Source organism: Aphelocoma coerulescens, chromosome 9 (assembly GCF_041296385.1).
Source record: "Aphelocoma coerulescens isolate FSJ_1873_10779 chromosome 9, UR_Acoe_1.0, whole genome shotgun sequence".
NCBI classification, from domain to species: domain Eukaryota; kingdom Metazoa; phylum Chordata; class Aves; order Passeriformes; family Corvidae; genus Aphelocoma; species Aphelocoma coerulescens.
Window position 1 is genome coordinate 10,740,789 of NC_091023.1, and position 20,253 is coordinate 10,761,041.

At 38.4% G+C, this 20,253-nt stretch overlaps 1 protein-coding gene across 1 annotated transcript in view; it reads right to left on the reverse strand.

Annotated features, from left to right (window-relative positions):
• The window catches only part of COL4A4 (collagen type IV alpha 4 chain), a 66,747-nt gene that overhangs the window by 20,698 nt on the left and 25,796 nt on the right, over window positions 1-20,253 (reverse strand). Inside the window, exons 14-30 of the mRNA XM_069024023.1 lie at window positions 19,078-19,131; window positions 17,882-17,941; window positions 17,261-17,305; window positions 16,212-16,265; window positions 12,222-12,291; window positions 10,627-10,731; window positions 9,877-10,041; window positions 9,219-9,311; window positions 8,724-8,887; window positions 6,815-6,887; window positions 5,423-5,529; window positions 4,907-5,090; window positions 4,246-4,314; window positions 3,111-3,215; window positions 2,440-2,658; window positions 1,716-1,877; window positions 902-1,072 (exon numbers count right to left, since the gene is read on the reverse strand). Coding sequence (XP_068880124.1) covers window positions 902-1,072; window positions 1,716-1,877; window positions 2,440-2,658; window positions 3,111-3,215; window positions 4,246-4,314; window positions 4,907-5,090; window positions 5,423-5,529; window positions 6,815-6,887; window positions 8,724-8,887; window positions 9,219-9,311; window positions 9,877-10,041; window positions 10,627-10,731; window positions 12,222-12,291; window positions 16,212-16,265; window positions 17,261-17,305; window positions 17,882-17,941; window positions 19,078-19,131 — 1,900 coding nt within the window. The remainder of the gene's footprint in view (window positions 1-901; window positions 1,073-1,715; window positions 1,878-2,439; window positions 2,659-3,110; window positions 3,216-4,245; window positions 4,315-4,906; window positions 5,091-5,422; window positions 5,530-6,814; window positions 6,888-8,723; window positions 8,888-9,218; window positions 9,312-9,876; window positions 10,042-10,626; window positions 10,732-12,221; window positions 12,292-16,211; window positions 16,266-17,260; window positions 17,306-17,881; window positions 17,942-19,077; window positions 19,132-20,253) is intronic.

A 20,253-nucleotide genomic window follows, 5' to 3' on the forward strand; every position in this document is an offset into this window, starting at 1 on the left:
TACCTGCTGTCAGCCCCTAGAGATTTATGCTACCCTTACTCCTAAAGCAGTTATGCCCAAAACATCATCAGATCTTGCATGTGGCTACTGGATTAGGGGGACTTCATTCTGCTCCCTGTCCCTGCACTCCTGTACCAGCTCAGGAGGCTAGTACCCAGAGAACAGCTGGTCTTACCATTAAAGACTGAGGCAAAGAAGGCATTAAGTACCTCAGCCTTCTCCTCATCCTTCGTCACTATGTTTCCCCCCTCCCATCCAATAAAGGATGGAGACTCTCCTTACCCCTCCTTTTGCTGCTAATGTATTTAGCAACATTTAGAAACATTTTTATTGTCTTTTACAACAGTAGCCAGATTGAGTTCTAGCTGGGCTTTGGCCCTTCTGATTATCTCCCTCCATAACCTTAAGACACCCTTGTCCTCCTGAGGTTCATACAGTTCCAGGTAAAACTCTGTTCAGCCCTGCTGGCTCATCTTCGGCATATGGGGATGGCCTTAAAAATTTCCTTCTTGAATAATGTTCAGCCTTCCTGGACTCATTTGCCCTTCGGGACTACCGGCCAAGGGATTGTTCACCTAAACATATTCCTCTTATTATAGCATATTACAACCACTACAAATAGTCAGGAAATAATACATAGAAATATGTCAGTGTTGTAAAACAACTAAAGCACCAGGATGCACCAAGATGCATCAAACTATTTCCATCCCTTTTTTTTTTATCGTAAGAGGAAAAACAAGGGATAGTTCTATGGTTATTGACTCTAACCTGCTGCACAGTCTTACTCTTAAAGCTGGAAAAGGAGATGGCTCCAAAGTACTTTTAACCTTAACAGCAGTAAAAAGAGCCCCCTCTACAAGAGAACTTATAGGTGAGGTGGTCTGCAGGATATTTAACATACCTGTTTCTCCTGGGAAGCCAATGAGTCCTTTATTGCCTGGAAGTCCTGGGGGACCTCGTGAGCCTGGAGGACCTGGGAGACCTCGTGAGCCCAGAGAGCCTTTGAGACCTTTGATTCCAGGTGGCCCAGCCAGGCCCCTGTCTCCCCTCTGACCTTTAAAGCCTGGTAAGCCTGAGAAAGAGAGCTTTAATCTGTGTATGTAAATGCAGGCAAAAGTTCACCAATTGTATCTAAAAAGTAGAAAGTGATAGATTTGGTATAAGTTTGAAGATTATCAAACATGGCAAAATAACTTGAAAACTTTTTTACCATGTTGGAGTCATGGCCCTGCCTAGATTTTTCAATTGGAATGTTTGTTTTCTTGTATTTCTTTAGTGACAGACAATGGAAGAGCACTGTGAAAAATCCTTACTAATTTGTGAATGTTTTTGATATATGTGTCTCCTTGCTCTTCCTAAATAACACTTCCATTCAAGAATAAGGAAGATAAAAGTATCACAGTAATGACAGGAGCTCAGTTAAGTTACTCAGGACAACAGGTAAGAGACAACTCTTTGTTTATTACTTATAGTGAACCCACTGTGATTTGGCCAGTTAAGGAACAGCATGGGATGGGAAACTGGGAAACACCTGAGATGCAGAGTCAACATTCCTTGAGTTTAAAGATATGTGCAAAACATTATGTACACCCCCAGTAATGAGCAGCCCCCATGGAAATATTTGTCATGCCAGCCACAAAAATTATGTGATGAAATCTGGCAGAAAATGTGTGCAAAGCTTAGAGCTGTGAGGCAACCTGCTGGGTGTTGTGTACCTTGAGGTCCTGGCAGGCCCATGACACCTCTGAGTCCTGGTGGCCCTGGTAAGCCTGTGACACATGGTGAGCCAGGGAAGCCTGGACAGCCTGGTGCTCCTACATCACCTTCCGGGCCTCTAAAACCTTTGGCACCTGGAAATCCTGGGGTGCCAGGCTGTCCTGGAAAAAAAACCACATTGTTAGTTCCATTACTCACTCCCACAAAATTCCCAGTTTTAATTTTGAAATGTACATGTTCAGTTACTTATCTTACTTATCCTCTAGTTTTTGCATAGTTTGTGAAAAGTGATGCTTTTCTGCAATTTGGAATTGGCTGTTGTGGAGAGCTTCCTTCTTTAAGGAACAGGAATTCAACCCTCATCTACAGGTACAGAAGATAGTTTCTGATGTGTAGGAGCAGAATTGGGAGTAGCTCACTGGCCTGCACAGGACTGGCTCAGTTCTGTAGGTGTTCCCTGCACTGAAGGATGGGTGTATCTGCTTATGGCCAGGCAAAAGGAAGACCTTTAAAAGGAGACAGCAATATCCTCTATGGGGTGGGAAGTAAATGGTGCTGTGGAGACATCTCTGCAGCAAACAGCAAAATGTAAAAACAGGGAGTACTGGTCACAGTCACCATTATGGATCCAAATGAGAAGAAGTTTTATCTGAACCAGGAGCACCTCTGCTCACATTTTGTCCTTTGAACATGTAGAAGTGTTTCATAGAAACTGGCCCATACCTTGAAGTCCAGGAATGCCTGGATTACCCCTTGCTCCTTGTGCACCAGGGGGTCCCGGCAGTCCCCTGTTGCCTGGGATTCCTGGAGGGCCATATGTGGTATCACCTGGAAGACCTTTTGGGCCATCTATGCCAGGTGGACCTGGAAGGCCATTTTTGCCATCAATTGTAGATCCTCTTTCACCTTCATCACCAGGATCACCAGCTGTGCCTCGAAAGCCTGTTGATACAATTTTAAAATTCAAATAGAACATAATTCATGAAGTGTTCAGGTTTCTTGTTTTGTTTTTTCCCCCTGAAACTGGAATATTGTAGTCCAAATTTAGCCAGATTTAAATTATCACCTTGCAAAGAAAAAAAACATCATAAATTAAATTTCATGTTTCTTATTTATAGCTAAGGATACATGAGGGTTGAAGGAGGTAATTCCTGTGGGAAGTGACAGGGGATTTTTTGTGGGCAGCATCTGTCTTGAGTACTGTCACTCTTGTCCAGTTTAGTGCCTTTGCTAAAATGACAATAACTGTTCTCAGTTTTCTGAAAATATTTCCTCTCTGGACACTGAACTATTCAATTCAATTCTACTTTACCCTACCCTATCCTACCTTTCCCTGCATGTGTGCATTACAACTTGACCAGCCGCTCTCCCAAATTAGGAAAAGCACAATTCACCTTCCGGCCCTGGGATTCCTGCTCCTGGCCTCCCTCGATGGCCTTTTTGCCCATCAAAGCCATTTGGTCCAGGATGCCCAGGGAGTCCTTTTAAACCCTTTTGTCCTGGAAATAAAAAGGAAATACATAAAAAAGCTGACAGAGTGCTAAAATGTGTGATCTAAGGATTGTATTTTAATCCCATGCAAATTGGTATACTTTGAAAACAAACTGCTTCTGACTTTTTGGGCAAGAGTCACAAACAAATGCATGGGTGCTGTTTTTCTAAATGAATGTGTTCCCCATTCCATTAATAGCAGTCTGCAAATCACCAGAGTCAATTAGAAAAAAAAGTATTTCCTACAGCATTTTAATGTTACAGGCCATCAACATTTTTAATCTAGTGAGTGACAGGTGTCAGCTCAAGTTCTTATATTCTCCTGTGCTATCCCCTGCTTCAGGAATGATGCAGATGAGCTCAGTACACTCATCCCTGTTCTTTCATGTCCGGATAAATTTTTGCTCCCACTCATAACACGGATGTCAGGGAGCTGTGTAATACCATATTAAGCAGCTTGAAAATTCACTATGTCCATTTCTTCTGAATTTTCTGGGATATTTCAAATGTCTTGGAGGCAATCACAAGCAACATTTTGCCAGTTCCTGGGTGAGTTCTTTGAATTTAAGACTAACAAGTTGAAGTAATGGTGATAAATATTGAGATTTTAGGGCTCAACTGCAAGTTGCCATGAGCAATGCAGTTTTAGAAATTACAGATTTGCAGCATATCTTTGCCTTGCAATCTCTTTTCCCTGGTATCCAGATGTACATACTCTAGGCCTTATCCAACTCCAGACATATTTTACAGACTCTCTCGAGCATTTTAATTGAGGCAGGACACAGTTTGAAGCTACCTTGATTTAATTATTTCCATGGAGGCAGCCTGCCTACCTTCTGATGCTGCAAACTGCAGCTGTCTGGCCCTTGATTTTATTAGAGTACATTCCTGTGTATTTGCCATGTTACATTTTGAAACACATATTTTGTTGAAAAACTAGAAGAGTGTAGCTTTTTTAGGATAGCTTCTTTTCTGTAATTAGCAACTTAAAAACTCCATTTCAGTTAAAATCAAAAATTGTCCTATGTATCAACATACCTTGAACACCTTTAAAGCCTGGGGGACCTGGATTTCCAGGATATGGTGACATAATACAGACAGTTTCACCTGAAGCAAGAGGGAGAAGAAATTGGCATATTTGATTTTAGATTAAATGGAGTCTGAACACTCACTGTAATATTTCTGGGGAACTACCCAACCAGATGTGCAAACATGAAGTGAATGTTTATGCACATTGTTATTTCCATATTACTGAAATACTGATGGAGGATCTAAACATATTGATACTTTCTATAGACTATTGGTAGTATTTCAAATTGTAATACAGCTGTATTTCTTAAAAACAATTTTTTTTTTTTAATTGTCATGGCAATTTGTTTTACAGTACTCTCTATTGCAAGAAAGAAACAGTATTTTCATTTCAATTCTATCTACAGCTATCAGTGTCGATTTTTTTTTGCTAAGCATTTTTTGTAACCAAAAACCAGGCCAAGCTTTAAGTATAAACTGTGTTTTCCTATAAATTAGTATTTTCACCATAAATGAATAGCACTGTATGTATACATATAGATAAACATATAGAATCATACATATTAATATAATATATAATACATATTAAACCACAATGGATAATGGATGCCACCAAACATCCAAACATGTATTTTGTTGTTTCCTTCTTAATGTAAACATTCAAAATTACCTTTCTGGCCTTTTGGACCAGGTGGCCCAACATTACCCATATCACCAAAGTCTCCGGGGCTACCTCTGGCTCCAGGAGGGCCAGGAAGCCCCAGGCCAGGCAATCCCATCTGGCCTTTTACCCCAGGAGGTCCCAGGAGCCCAGGGAATCCTTTATCACCCGGAATCGCTACTCCAGAATCGCCCTGAAATAAAAATTCTTGGTAAAAAGTAGCAAGACATAATTTCTCTTCTCTCTTTGATTATGAAAAAGCATTTTTGAGAATTATCTGGAGAAACACTCTTTCACAATGAAAAGACTACATGGATGACATTAGTATTTTTTGTTTGTGTATTTTTTGTTTCCTAATCCCACAATATTGGCATACAGTATATGCAGAGATTATAATCAGGAATGCCAAAATAAGCAATAATATATACAAGAAACTAATTTTTTAATGGATAAAAAGTTTCATAACCTCTCATAAGATAATGTGTTAATTAAAATGGAAAAAAAGTCTGGGGAAATCAAACATACCTCAGCTCCTTTTTCTCCTGGCAATCCTAGTTCCCCATCTCTGCCATCAAGACCTCTTTGGCCTGGAAATCCTGGAACCCCAGTAGGTCCTCTTTCACCTTTTAATCCTTAAAGTATTTTTTGGGAAAGAAAAAAAGTATTTGCAGTAATTTTGGCAGGTGGAGGTATTTTTGCTCAAGGAAATGCTGGGTAACCATTGATCATATCTTCATGATAATTCCCAGTACTTAAATTCACATTCCTTAATGTGGCATTTTAGGCTTAGGAAGGCAGTTTGTAGTTGGATACCTGATGGAATAACTTGGTCTCTCTGTAAAACACATGTTGACAGGCACCACATTAATGTGGCTTTTGTCCATGCTATACATAAAGTTAAAATATTTTACCATTGAAACCAGTCACAGATTTATTCTTGATTTCAGTGAAGTCAGGATATAGCAGTGCTCTATGATGCAGAATATTTGTATCAATATTCCCCAAAGGTTTTTATTTTCTTCTCTGCTTTGGTTTCTCTTGCACCAATATTTATGAAAAAGTAACTTCTGCATAAAGGACAGTAAAACTATTCTAACACAAAGATTCATTCTGCTGTGTCAAGAAATCCTTTGCAAATAAAAGCAAATGTTTTCCCCTGCTCCAACATCTGTAAAAAACCCACAGGCATCCAAAGCAAAGCTAACTTTTTATAAACAATAAGAAGGACAATCTTTTGTTTGAATAACTATTTTAGCCTTTCTAACTAAGTTGTGCCATCAGATTGCTGTAATTTATTGTTCTCTGTTTCTTTTGCTTTTGCAAATCATAACCACAACTGTGGAGAGGTTTTGATCTATTTAATTACAAGAATTCCAGTTGTGCAACTGGCGGCCTATTGTTTCTCTTGAATGCCTGGTCAGGAGTAATTTTTAGAAATAGGAGAGGAATCTGAATAGTCATTGAGATTGAGGTTTTCCCAAGAAGGATGTTAGTGGCTTAATTTGAGATAACAGCTATGATATTGGTATATGATACTTCAGGAGGTGGCTTCTGTACAATAATATTTCTTCATGATTTCACAGTATTTGTACTCTGCTTAGTCTTTGCTGTACAGACCTCTGGAAGACTCAAATTATCAACTGCATGACGTGAAAAGTCATTTGCTGGCATTAATAACATGCTGTTAAAACTGTTTTATGGCTCAATATACAGAAAAAGCCACAAAACACTGTGTTGATCTTGTGTTTAGCAAGAAGAGATGGTACCAAGAGAGCAGTTTGGATATATATGCCCTCTAGGTTTCAGTAACTTACTGAACTAATGGATTTAGTAAAGAGTAAATTAATGTTTTTCTCACACTATTGCCTAGACATTGTATAGGAAAACAAAAAGGTTAATGGTAAAATGTGTGCTTACCTTTTATTCTAACTCTTCCTGGATCACCCTTCTCTCCTTTTTCCCCATGCTGTCCAGCAGAACCAGGAGTCCCCTTATCATTGACAAAGAAAAATGAGAATGAGTTGTCAGTTATCTCCAGCAAGGAATCTCTTTTGATGATCAAAAAGAGGAGTGTGAATGGCACGTGGCCTTTCCAGCCTGATTCTGTCTGCCACATGCACAGATACACAACTGAAAGAGACTGGAATGCCAGAAGCATTGGGCCCATGGCTGTACAGATGTGGGACTGCAAACATAAGAATATGAAGAGACAAATGATTCATTAACTCTTCCCACTGCAGACTTCAACCCACAATCCACCAAGGAAGGGAATCTCTGGAGGGTGGTGACTGCTGGATGAGGCTGTCCTCCCAGAAAGGAACACAGCAGGAAGTAAGTGATGCTTATTTTTCTGAATGAAAATCCACAAAGCCATCAATACAACATTTCATCTGCCTCTTGTTAGGTACATGGTATTCTTAGATGAATACATGGCTTGACAGCTTTAGAGGGGAAAAGAAATACTCTTCTATATTTTTATGCTGATTTTTGCTTTCAGCTCTCCAAGCAGAGTGCAGTGTTCATATCATGGTTTGCCAGGGTCCAATCTTGCAACAGTACATGTGGATGAATATATTTAACCATATGAAATCTACACAGAATTAAAAGGCCACAAGGTACAAAAACTGGGGTATTATTTAGGCAGCTTCCTCTGTTATTCAAAATCTTTCCCTTAAAAATAGGTGGAATAAATACTGTTTATAATGTGACTGACAATTTTAAGTCAGGCAGGAGAAAAATGTGTATCTGAAACTAGAAGTGACTATTTGTAACAATGTCTAGATCTTCAAGTAGGCAGTGATGAGTTAGTAGTGTCTGAAAAGCAAAATGAGATATCTGGGGAGAAAAGAGAGCAGAAAAATGGAGAAAAATGCTCCATTAGACCAAAGCACTTCTGTATTGTAGTGAATTATTTCCTTCCAAAGTGATTACTTTGGCCTTGTTTCTCAATTAAGTAACCTAAGAACAGCAAAGTTCAGGACAAGCCTTCAAGCCTTACTTCAGAACAAGTGCTACAGCATACTCTCAGAAGTAACAAAAAGATCAAAATCTCACATATACCACTCAAGTAATAGTGTTTTAAGAAAAAAAAAAAAAAAGAGGAAATGTAAACCTTGTAATGAAACTATTGTAACTTGAATGAGAGCCCTTCCACCTCCTTTTCTCAGACTCACTGTGGATTTGTTTGCTTTTTTTTCTTTTGAATGAAAATATTCTGGAAACTTTTAAGCAATTCCTTATGTGAAAAAAACAGTTCTGCTATTAAAACAAAACCAAATCTCAAAAAAATAAAAGCTACCAAGAACACAAAAAAAGGCACAAAACTGCCTCTAAACACACCCCCCCAAACAACCCAAAAACCCAACCATAATGCAACAGTTACAAAGCAGGGCATATTTATCTCTTATTTTCAAAAAAAAAATCCTCTGACACACAAGAAAAGTATATTCTAAAAAAAAAAAGAAACCTTCTATTTGGCATCATTTAGCTTGCAGCATCCTCGATATACGTTCCATATGTCAGACCAGAAGTAGTAGATCGAAATCACAGCAAGAACAATAAATTATTTTATAATGTATTCCTAAAGTAGTTAGATTAAGTCATGTTTTGAATTATTGCTCACTCTGGGGAATAAGATAAACTATATGAAGCACATAAAAGAAAGTAAGTCTGTTTCCAAAAATAAAAGCTTGTTTCACTAGACTGTAATAAGCTAAAGTAGATAAAAGTTTCAGATAGTTTTCCTGGGCTCTGTCTCCACCATTAATGCCTCCTGAGTTGAGAGGTAACTTGGTGTTATTTACTGAAGCTCGTGAAAACTACTCACAGGGAGCCCTGGTGATCCCACTGCGCCAGATATGCCTGGGTCGCCCTTTTCTCCACGTCTTCCAGGGTATCCCATCTGTCCTTTCTTTCCTTGAGTACCTGGAGGTCCTTGCATGCCACGGGGACCAGGAGGACCAGCAGTACATGAGCAGAGGCCTTGACTTCCTACATGAATGTGTCAAAATTACATTGAAACAGTTGCAAAGTTAATACACAAAAAATAATGCTGTCCTTTTTCTTTTCTGTGTGAGTAGTGCACAGACCATTTTATCTCATTTTATCTCACCTTGAAAGGATTATAAGTCCCCCTTTGCAGTGCTGAGTAACTCTGCACTAACAGGACTCTGCTGACTCAGAAGCCCCAATGCCAACAGGGTGTGTAACTGCACTTTGATGGGCCTCATCCTTCAAGATGCCATAAACTTCTTGCACATTTAGATCTGACATATCTGGCAAAGGTTTCATATTCAAATTGTTGTTATCCAGGCCAACTTACCCTTCTCTCCTTTTGCACCTTTTCTTCCTGGAAGGCCTATCTGACCTTTTGCTCCAGGTTCTCCAGGGATCCCTCTGTCAGTACAGATTACACCTTTGAAAAGGCAAATTTTACAGCCAGTATAAATCAGGTTGACTTTTTCCACAACTTAGGTCATGTGTCCTCCTCTCCCTTATCTTGTTGCTCTCACGTGAAGAGTTAGAGATCTCATTAAATGCTTTATTAGTTGTTGTTTATAGATTATACTGCAATAGACAGTATGGCTAGAGTTGATGTTGACACATTGCTTCTCATTGCCACTACTAATTTTTTCTACTTAGAACTTTACTTGTTTCTTTTCTAAAGGATGCAGGTTTGGGTTTCCCCCTCAGTATTTTTAAATTCAGGTAGTATATTCTTAGAGAATTTTAATGTATGTGTTACTTTTGTGGGTTTGAATCACCCAGAATATTATGAAAATCTTGAAATCTCACTGATCAAAAGCTAGTAAGAGAAATATTTTCAACATCCCATGTAAAGTTTGAAATATCTGTCAAAATGCACTTTTCACTTCTCTGTTATTTGTAGGACAAACAAAAGCAATGGTTCTATATAACAGAACAGAATAGTGCATATAACAGAATTCTATTCTTGTTATATGAATTGCTATTGAACCTACTGGGTAGTCCAGGTAACCCTTGTCTTCCTGGCTGTCCCGGTAGGCCTGGTGGTCCAGGAAATCCTGGTCTTCCTGGTATTAATTCACCTGTTCCAGGCAAACCAGGGTCCCCTTGAAAACCTTGAGGTCCTGGTGCCCCACTTACTCCTGGCATGCCAGGCAGACCTGTAAAAAAAGAAAGGTAAACAGCCCATACAGCTTCACAGTAATGAGAGATACCAAGGAGGAAACTTCAGACCACTCAGGACTGTCCTGAAAAACACCTTCTATATAACAAAGGCTTAAATCCAAATCTTTAGGTTTTCCAGGATCCACAAGAAAAGAGGTTCCTGCTGTAGACCTTCAAATGCTTCTTTTCCTCCTTCCCTCCATTATCTCTTTTCCAGACATCCCAGTTACTCTAGCTCCTCATACGGAGCAAAGCCATCCTCAGCACTTCCCTTTATAGCTTTTTGAGATGGAGAACAGAAATTTCAAGCACAGCACTCCAGACAAAGTTTTGTCTGTGGATTTGCATGGGTTTACCATGGTAGTATTCTCCTTTGTTTTCTGTTCCTTTTCTAGTCATTTCTAATGTTCTGCTTGGATAATTTTATTTCTTTTTTTGGCTATTAAGTGCTGAGTTAATATTTTTACTGAACAGTCTTTACTGTTGGTGAATTGCATCAAGCAAGAACAAAGAACAGTTTTCTTTCAGCTGCTTTCTTTCCTTCTGGTGTATAGTTCACATTTGTCCTCTACTTCTCTTACTTCTTCCGTCGTATCCTGGTCTTCCTAGAAGGCCTGAAGGACCAATTGGTCCAACTGAGCCCATTTCACCGACAGGACCTGGAAATCCAGGATCTCCTCGAGGACCTACAGAGAATTACAAAAACATGTGAGTTGAACACTTTATGGAATTGACAGTGTATATGTAAATTAAACTGCAACCAAAATTATAATTTGAAAACTATACAAGGGTAAAATAGTTTATGAAACATTTTAAAATGTGTAACAATTTAATTTTAAGGTGGGAGGATTTGGTTACTTTTCTATGGATTCCAGCCCACTTCATAAGCACATTTTTAACTCTTCATCACTTTGTAGAAGTATCTTTGTGCTATGTATTAGAAAATGCTGAGAGAAATGTTTGCCCAAAATAAACACATGTAGCATTTAAAATAAATACGGATTTCGTGTTATGTACTTTGGCAGTGGACACAGGGAGGTCATTTCAGGATCACCTTAGTTGAAATTATCCAGATTTTTAAAAGTGTATTTTCAAAAATGCTACAAATAATAAAATTTAAAATTGCAATCACATACTAATAAAGAAAACCTGAATCAGATGTAAACAGCTCCATTAAATTGGAAAAAGAAAATATTGGCAGTAGTTCTGCTCCCTGTTGTGCTAAAGGCCTCTTTCTCTGAAGATAGTATCCACTCACACACCACGCACACGACTGAGTGTTACTTGGGTGTTAAGCATGGGGTTAAGTTGTTTGTTGTATGGACTGGAAACCATGGAAGTTTGTGGAAAAAATTTACTTTATTTTAGGGTGAGACCCCTATCTAATGGGGAGGTTCTGCTGAACTGGGGTTTTGTTGTAACTTACTTCTGGGATCACAAGAAACTTCTAGTGCTGCACTAGAAATACAATTTATGATGAGTTCTCTGTTGAAATGTTCTCACAAGACAAACTCCCCCAGTATTAGATGCAAAAGCAAAACCTTCCAGGCAGCAGACCCAGCTGTTCCCCACTGCTTCTTGCTAGGAAATAAGAACTTCCACACATCTTTTCACCGATTAGATAAGAAAGATGGGGATAAAGGGAGCTGGGACATAAAAACCCAGCCTGAGGTTTAGGGAGGAAGGTAGTAACACTGACAGGTATTCTGCTGGGCATACTAGTCCCAGGATTTTGCCCCTGCTATGCAATAGGAAGCTTGATTGTAGTCTAAAATCTGTGTGTTGTGGCAATACTGAAAATAGGAATCCTAAGTTGTGATGGGAAGGCAGGTGTTCTTATTCGCTGTCCATTATCCCGCACAGGCTTATTTTTCATTGCTTTCTTGTAAATCTGCTTAGGTCCAATAACAAGAGTCCCTCAGCTTTAGTTGTGACTGTATACACGAGGATCGTTCACACAAACATTTAATCTGACACTTGTATGTTTAACAGAGTTCCAGGGACATCAGCGGGACAAACACACAAAAACATGGCCAAACACATAAACACAGTACGTGGCCACTCGGAACGTTTTAGGATTCTGTCCCCTGCACCCCTATTGACCACTCTCACACACATTAGCAAAACACATCCTGCACTTTATACAGCACAAAGACAAGTCAAAAATAGGTGTAACCTTTTATAGGAAGCAGTGGAGTTCCAACAGCTCCAGGAGGACCTGGAGGCCCTTCTTCTCCTGGATCCCCCTGTAAATATAGTGTACTAGATGTAACTGAATATTTCAACAATGGGGAGGTATGTAAGGATGTGACACATACCACCAAGGAACTTGATTTTGACACTTTTTCAGCATTTAAAACCAAGCAAAAAGATTTAAAATAATCATTATCTTTCAGTATACCAGTGACTAAACAGTAATATACCTATCACACATATCTATTTGATTCTTCAGAACATGTGACTGCTGTATTTGATTTCATTCATTTATTGTAAAGATGACTCGACCACAGTAAAACAGTATTGATTTAATCAAGGTATTTTAACAACCAATCTGTAATTAAAAATTACAGAAATTCTATATCAGAATTAGGAAATTACTTCTATGTCAGATAAGCATAAAGAAAAACAGTTTCACAGTCTAACAGCTATTATAAATGGTAAGAGATACTCAAAGCTCTTATAACATCTGCATTAGGGAAACATAAAAGTGCTTACTAATGGTGAGGAAAATCACTTCTGCTTGGAGGATTTCTGAATTAACTTGGATTTTGATACTTAGAATTGCAAGTGAAAAGGACTTTAGGGAAGTCTTTTATGTGGCAAAATGTATTAGACCTTTTGCTTTGTAGATTAGGAATCAGCCCTCCTATTTCAGTAAATGGGAACTGAGAAAACAATCATGTCAATGTGGGAACTGCGTAGTGAAGCTGCATTCCCAGGACTGGACTCCAGGGCCTTTTAGGACACAGACAAGGAGAACTGGGACTGCAAAACTGGATACCCATGCCTCTTTCTTGGCTTTAAAAAAAAAACCTGTTGTCTCTACAGTAATTAGACAGTTCTGTCACTGCCTGCTGCCCTCTTGATCTCTGACCTGTTTCCTTTGACTGTATCTTGCAGAATGAAAAAATACCCTTGTGTCATCTTTGGTTCTTTTAAAAAGGAACATGAATTTGTCTTCCCTAATGACACAGAAGAGCCTTCTGTGTGGCAGGAAAGAAAATGTGAATCTAGCATTTTTCTTCCTCTGATAAATTTAGAAAGGATTTTGAGATTTAAAAATAATTTAATAATGATAAATAATCAAAGATTTGTACAAGAGATGTATTTGGCCCAAGTCTTATATAATTTTTGTGCTGATTTTAAAATGACACAACCAGAACACAAGAAAGAACTGAAGAGTAATGAGCCACAGTCAAACATTTCTGTTCTTGGTATCTCAAGTGAAAAATTTCAGTTGTGGTCTCTGAAAATCTGGTTTTAGGCTGTTAGGTCTAATGACCCTCTCTGGATGGCACCTGCCTATTTGCTGTGTTTTCACTGTTGGTACACTCCTACATAATGGCATATATCTGTTTGGATTATTTTGTTGACTGATACTGTTTTCTCTTCCTATAGAAATTTCAGGAGACTCAACTTGTCAACAGTTTATTAAAAAAAAAAATAGTGTTGCCAGCATCCAGCCATAGGGGTCAAAAGGTATGGCAACAATTCCTTGAAGTCCATTTTTTGTTTTTAGCAACAGTTAACACTTTTAACAGATGAAATCTACTTTCAACGCAACTGGGGTTTTTTTCTGAGTCTTTATGCAAATGCATCTTAGATTTTCTTTGAACATGTTTGTTTCAGAAAAATCTACACAAGGACAGGCTATTCCCAGGAGAAGCTTTAATCATGTTCTTGTTCCTTCAGTGCATGGGATTTTTACTGGATCATAAGCAACAGCTGGTGAGACCAGCTGAACAGTTGATGCAGTCGGGATAGATCTGCCCCTTTCAGGAATAATCAGATTTCTCCAACTGTTTCCCAAGCAAACCTAAAGCATCTGTGAAATCACTCAGGATTTTGCATATCTGTATTAGTTAACCTTTTTTTATTAAGTTGTGTCTCTACTTGATTTGATTTCTTTTGCTCTGTGCATTAGCAACTGTGATTTCATCTTTCTGATTCATTACTGCAGGACTTCAAGCTTTTCCCTAGCATAAGCTACCAACAATTAATTATTTTTTTGTTTACTGTTTGTAGTGTTAACTGATGGCTATTCAGGCTGTGGGCTAATCAATGGAGTCTGAGGAATGCACTATTCTCTTTATGAAATTACTTGTCTCAAGTTTGTTAATGATGCCCCGAACTAAAACAATTTGTACATCAGGGTGAGAACTTTTTAAGAACAAAACACTTAAGATTTGATTCTCTGTTTTGGGAGTATTGGACCACAATGAATTTTCTCTTTAAATCTGACATGCAATGTTTCAGTTTAATTAGTATCTAAATGATATCACTGTGTTGTGAAGCTGATAATAGCCAAAGGGGAGGAAAAGTAACATCTGTGGGCAATTTTTCCCTCCAGGTATGACCACATAATTGAAATCTTGGCTGAAGAAGCTGGTCTAGCATTCTCCTGGCAATCCTAACTTTGAAAGTCAGTCTGTGACTAAGCCAGATGTTTTTATTGTACTTTACTTATTTACTTCATGTGTTTGTCATTTCTCATTTGTAAGCATGCTTCTTGAAAACCTGTTTGTTGCTTTATATTTGTGTGCTTTCAACTGTGTCCTTAGATGTATACTACTTATGACAAGTTTGCACCAGCCACAGTTTACTTCTTTGTGTCGCCACAGATTATGTAGTGTGTTCTAATCTTAACCTTTCGTTTATAACAGAGGTGATTTTTATGCAGATCTCTTGAAGAAAATTTACTGGTTTATATGCAGCTTTCAAAAAAATTATTTTAGAGGGAAATAAATGCTCCTTGACTTTTGTATTCCAGAATATTTAAGCCAAGTTCATTAATGTCACAATTTTTGCAATATTTGCAATTTGTTTTTGTCCTCTGTACTGTGGTAATAACTTTGATGAGCTTTTTTAACCTTGATGTCTCTACGGATGATTCTGTCACCCACCTTCTGCACTGCAGCATTTCACTTCTCCTCTTGCTCATTCACTGCTGACCACTTGGACCCTATCCCAGGACTCCTTAGGCCTTCCCCCCTGGCTAGACTCACTGCTGCTTTACTCCCTCTAGGGTAGCATCCAGAACTGCTTTTTTCTTCTGAGTGTGCTTTAGCATTGTAGATTCCACAGGAAATATAACAGTTCCCTTCATTCAAGTCTTTGTTGTTATTTAGAATTACTGTATGATCCAGTAGTGATAATTTCATTGATTCTGAAGCCTGCAGAAGAAAATTCCATAAACTTATGTCCTGAAATGTCACTAGACTGACACCTGGGTCTTCTGAAATTATTTTAAGCATCTCTTCCACACTTTAAATATTTTCCTCTTTTACTGTTTAGCCCTGGGACGTGACACCTACACTTCTAATCCCTAACAGAAAGCAGCATGTATTGTAAAATAAAAGACAGTGAGCCAAGTAGGAAATGTTTAAACACAGCTGGTGTGAAAGAGTCCAACTTCCTTACCATTCCAGTAAACATCTTGGAACACTTACTTATGTGAACGGGTTGAACACATGCCAAGAGATTTTGGTAAATCATGCAAACAAGCCCATCTGAATGGAATTTTGCCACTCATTTGGAGCTAGTTTTCATCCTGGTTTATAGGATCATACTATTAACTAAATAGCAGCTTCCTTTGCCTCACATACCTCCCTGCAGAATGCAGCTCAACCATGAATACCTTGCAGAGTACTACAATTCATGGATTAGGTAGCTATCCTGGTATATTTACAGGTAACTATTGGCCATTGGGATTAACAATTCATATGGTATGTAAAATAGAATTCCCACTCTCACGTGCCCCAGCTAGGAATTTTCTTACATTGTTATTTACTACCACAGTGATGAGCAACTATAACCATCATGAAAACAGTAAATCTTTAAAGAAATTATGACTGTATAAAGGGAAATGGCCTGATAAGTGGGTATATTTGGGAGGAAACATTGGCACAGAGGGAAGTGGGGTGTGAATGTGTGGTCATTTTTTCACCTGTATGCCTGGATAGCCAGGTTGTCCAGGAAAACCAGCAAATCCTGTTTCACCCTGGAAAGTATCACATAAATACAATTTGATTAATCTGTAAAGACATAATTAATTGAGCAAAACCCAGTAAGGCAGTCATACAGTACTGTTATGTTATAATTGTGTCCACAGTTTGTTTCAGAGAATTCACTGGGTTCACACAAGAGGTGGTGTTTCATAGACTCTCCTGTGTTAGAAAATTCACAGCATGTACTGCCAGGTTATTCAGACAGTGGTCAGCAGATTCAGCGAAGCTGGGGCACAGAATTAGCTGGAATACATATCAGCAGACTCTGACAGACTGTCTGCTTAATGCAGCTTGGTTTGCTGCCTGCTGAATGATTCTCTTAAACTGCTGCACGGAAAGGAGCTGCGTATCAGCTCTCTTCTCTTTATATGATTTTTCAATATACTCATCCAGCCAGTACTGAAACTTTCTAGGTAGGCAGGAGTGAAAAACAAAGTGAAAAGTATTTTTGCAGATAAAATAGAGGAAAATATTTATACATTAATGTGATTTATGAATAACATGATCACTTCCTTAACTAGATTTGGGCAAGATATAGATCTATATACATACAGCTATTGTTCTTTATTCCAGTAGGATGTTGTAAGTTCGTAAGTAAAATTTAGCAGACTTAGCATCACTGGACTTTCTCAAGCCAGAAACATGAACAAAACATGCGTGCACCACAAAATTGCACAGTGTCACCATAAAAAACAAAGTTAACATGCTGCATAACTTTTCTATTATGCTGTATGTGTGTCCCACTGACTTTTCCTCCTCCTTGCAACTTCAGATTTCGTTAGCAAATTTCAGCCAAATTTAAAAGAGTGGCAGAAATTCAAAGACAGAGTTCATACAGCTTCTGTGGCAACAGGTAGCAAGGAGAAAGGAAGGAATGCAATCTGAGCTGTGAAGTATGTGGAAATTTCAAATCTGCTCAAATCCACAGAAAACAAAATCTCACTGATCCCACTGTTTAAGGAGCTGCTTATACTTTATGCCTTCATACCTTCATTCCAGGAAAACCTGCAGGTCCGTAAGAACCAGGATGACCCTAATAAAAGCAAGTAGACTGTAAGCTAAAACAGTAAAAACTTACTCAGAATTAAACCTATTCAGAATGGTGACAGTTAATGTTACACAGATAAATATTACTTGGGATATCTTCCAAAAACTTTGCAAAGCATTGTGAATAGTTTCTATGAGAAATGAACATGAATTAGAACTATAGACCAAAGCAAGCCAGTCAGGTTTTCACTTAATTTTTTTACCATATTGCATCAAGCACAGTAGCGGAATGCTGCTCCACTTCAGCACTGTTAGGCAAATCAAGCACAAGTAAAGTTGCTGTAAAAACTGCCATCAACACGTATGGAGAACATGAAAATTACTGTGCTATTCCAGAACAGCTTTGAAAAGGTCTAAGTATTTAGAGGATAACCCTACAGACTTACTTTCTTTCCAAGGAAAGTCTGTATGAGCTTATGTTTAAGTCTGAGACAGGCTAAGTCTCAGGGCAAGTCTCCTAAATACTTTATACAGGAAGCATGACAGATTAGTTTAAAAAAATCCTTAAAGTCTTTCTTGAAATTGCAAACTTAAACTGCCTAATTATAGTGAATTTTCTTACCTGCAATCCAGGGAATCCAGGAAGACCTTTTTCACCCTTTTCTCCTCTCCCAAGTATACCCTAGAACAGTCAAAATAGTTTTTTTAACCAAGATGCTCAGTGAAGTGTACCGTAAATTTTTTGTTCACATTTATTAAATGATGTATACATTATATCAATGGATCTTGTTTCATTAGCAATGCTCAGTCACTGGGGCTGACTTCACACAGCATCACCAGCAGTGCCTAAGCAGCTCCAGTTATTTCAAGAACCTGTTCTGGTCTCTTCTCTAAGCTTCATATTCTTTCAGCAGTTGAATTTGTATTTTTTTTTAAGTTCTGGGCATCATTTGAGCTGCTTCAGCTGATTTGTCTGTTCCTGCTTATGACTAACAAGTGCATGTATTATCATTTACATAGACAACTAGTACTGGCGCATGCATCTAAAGCCCATCTTTTTCAATTTAAAACTGACAGAAAAAGATTAGGTTAGTTCTCTTTTCCAGTGCCAAGTAACAGTGGACTTTCTATGATGGAAAATGAACTTCTGAAAAAATGCTAGACTTATGACTCAGAAATGTGATGTTCATTCTTCTCGTTTCTTCTCTTCTGCTACAAAGCTAAATAAGTTTTTAACATAAAGTAATTACTTTTTCTCCAATTATCCTCTGATATTTTGTGATATGGTAGCTTCCTGCCTGTGGCAGGTAGCTTCTTCCTCTGGCACATCAATGTTTAAATTGATCATGTTGACAGAAAGAAAAGAAAATGTAGAATAGACAGTAAAGAGCAACTCTTTCTCCAAGCAGGTGGCTCTGCCTTCTCTACCCTTGGGGATATCCACAATGTGAAGTTAAAATCTTTCCCTAATCTACTGTGGTAAATATACATCATGCCCCATTAAGAACACATTCAGATTATCTCTGTTTCTCTTCTTGAGGAAAAATAATCTGTAGTTGTATTTTCTTCACTGTTCCAATCCATTATGTCAACAGCCCAACTGGAAATAACACTGACCTTTTGCTGCCAGGCAACACTCGATAGGTATGTATAAAACAGACTCAGAAAGATTTTCCAAAGGGTTTTGAAATAGTTTTGCTTTCACACTGATTTAGGTGGTGATTAAATTTCACAGCAAAAAATGCTTTAGAACTTTAACATAATAACCACAGAAGGACTTTGCCAGCACCATGGAAAAAAAAAAGTCCCATTACTTACTTTGGGTCCACGTGGCCCTCTGTATCCTGTTACCCCAGGTAATCCTTTTTGGCCCTACATATAAAAGAAAAGTTTTTGTGTATTTTAATATGCAGGATATGCCTATGTGCTGGTTAACTTTTTTAAAGTCCTGGTCTGAATTAGAATTGTTAAACAGCATTTTTTAAACACTGGGTGTGTTTCTCTAGGTGTCCTAGACACAAGAAAAGCAAGACAAACATTTATATACTTATCTTTATTTCTGTTAATGCTGTCAAACCAGCATAATGACTGTGGAGGGAGATAGACCTATCTTTTCACTTGCAAGGACCTGTTGGTCAGGCTTTGTTCCTACAAACATGCATGACAGTAGTTCTTTTTTTATTTTGCTGCTCTTCTTGGTCTGATATAACTATTCACGAGCATAAATCTAAACTTTTGAGCACAGCCTCAGTCTGAATGGGGTGCATGCTGCTTACATGGCCATGATTGTGTCATGTGTTGTAGAGCAGCAAATGTCCCACTTCCCAGTAACCTGGGGAGTTTATGGCAGTTCTTTTGGTCCTTTCTCTCTTCTTCATACACCTGTATAGCAACCGTTTGAATGATCAAAGCCCAAGATCCAACATGTGAAATCTACTGGTTCCCTGAGTTGAGGCTGGAGCTGGAAATGCCAACTTCATATTTTCATTTTTGTATTTGAGGAAATCAGACTTGAGGACACAGAGGCTCCAATATGGGCTCTGTAACACAGTTTTTGTTAAAAAATAACGAGGGTTACAAACATTCTAATGTTCTAAGCCACTCAGCTGTGGCTATATTAGGTGTGATGTTGAAGAAGTACAGGCTGTCCAGGAAAGTTGTGGGTGCCCCATTCTTGGAAGTGCTCAAGGCCAGGTTGGATGAGGCTTTGAGCAACCTGGTCTAGTGGAAGGTGTCCCTGCCCATGGCAGAGGGATTGGGACTAGCTGATATTTAAGGATTCTTTCAATACAAACCATTCTATCTATGATTCTGTGATTATAAAACTTGCAATAAAAATTGACAACAAAATCACACTTCATTTTTATATTGAAAAGAGCACCCTAGAAGGGTTAGGGTTAGTTCAAAACTGTACACTGGAGTACATACAGTTACAACTGATGTGCAAAATCTAAAGTATTAGCGAGGAGCCACAAAAGAGATTCAATAGCACAG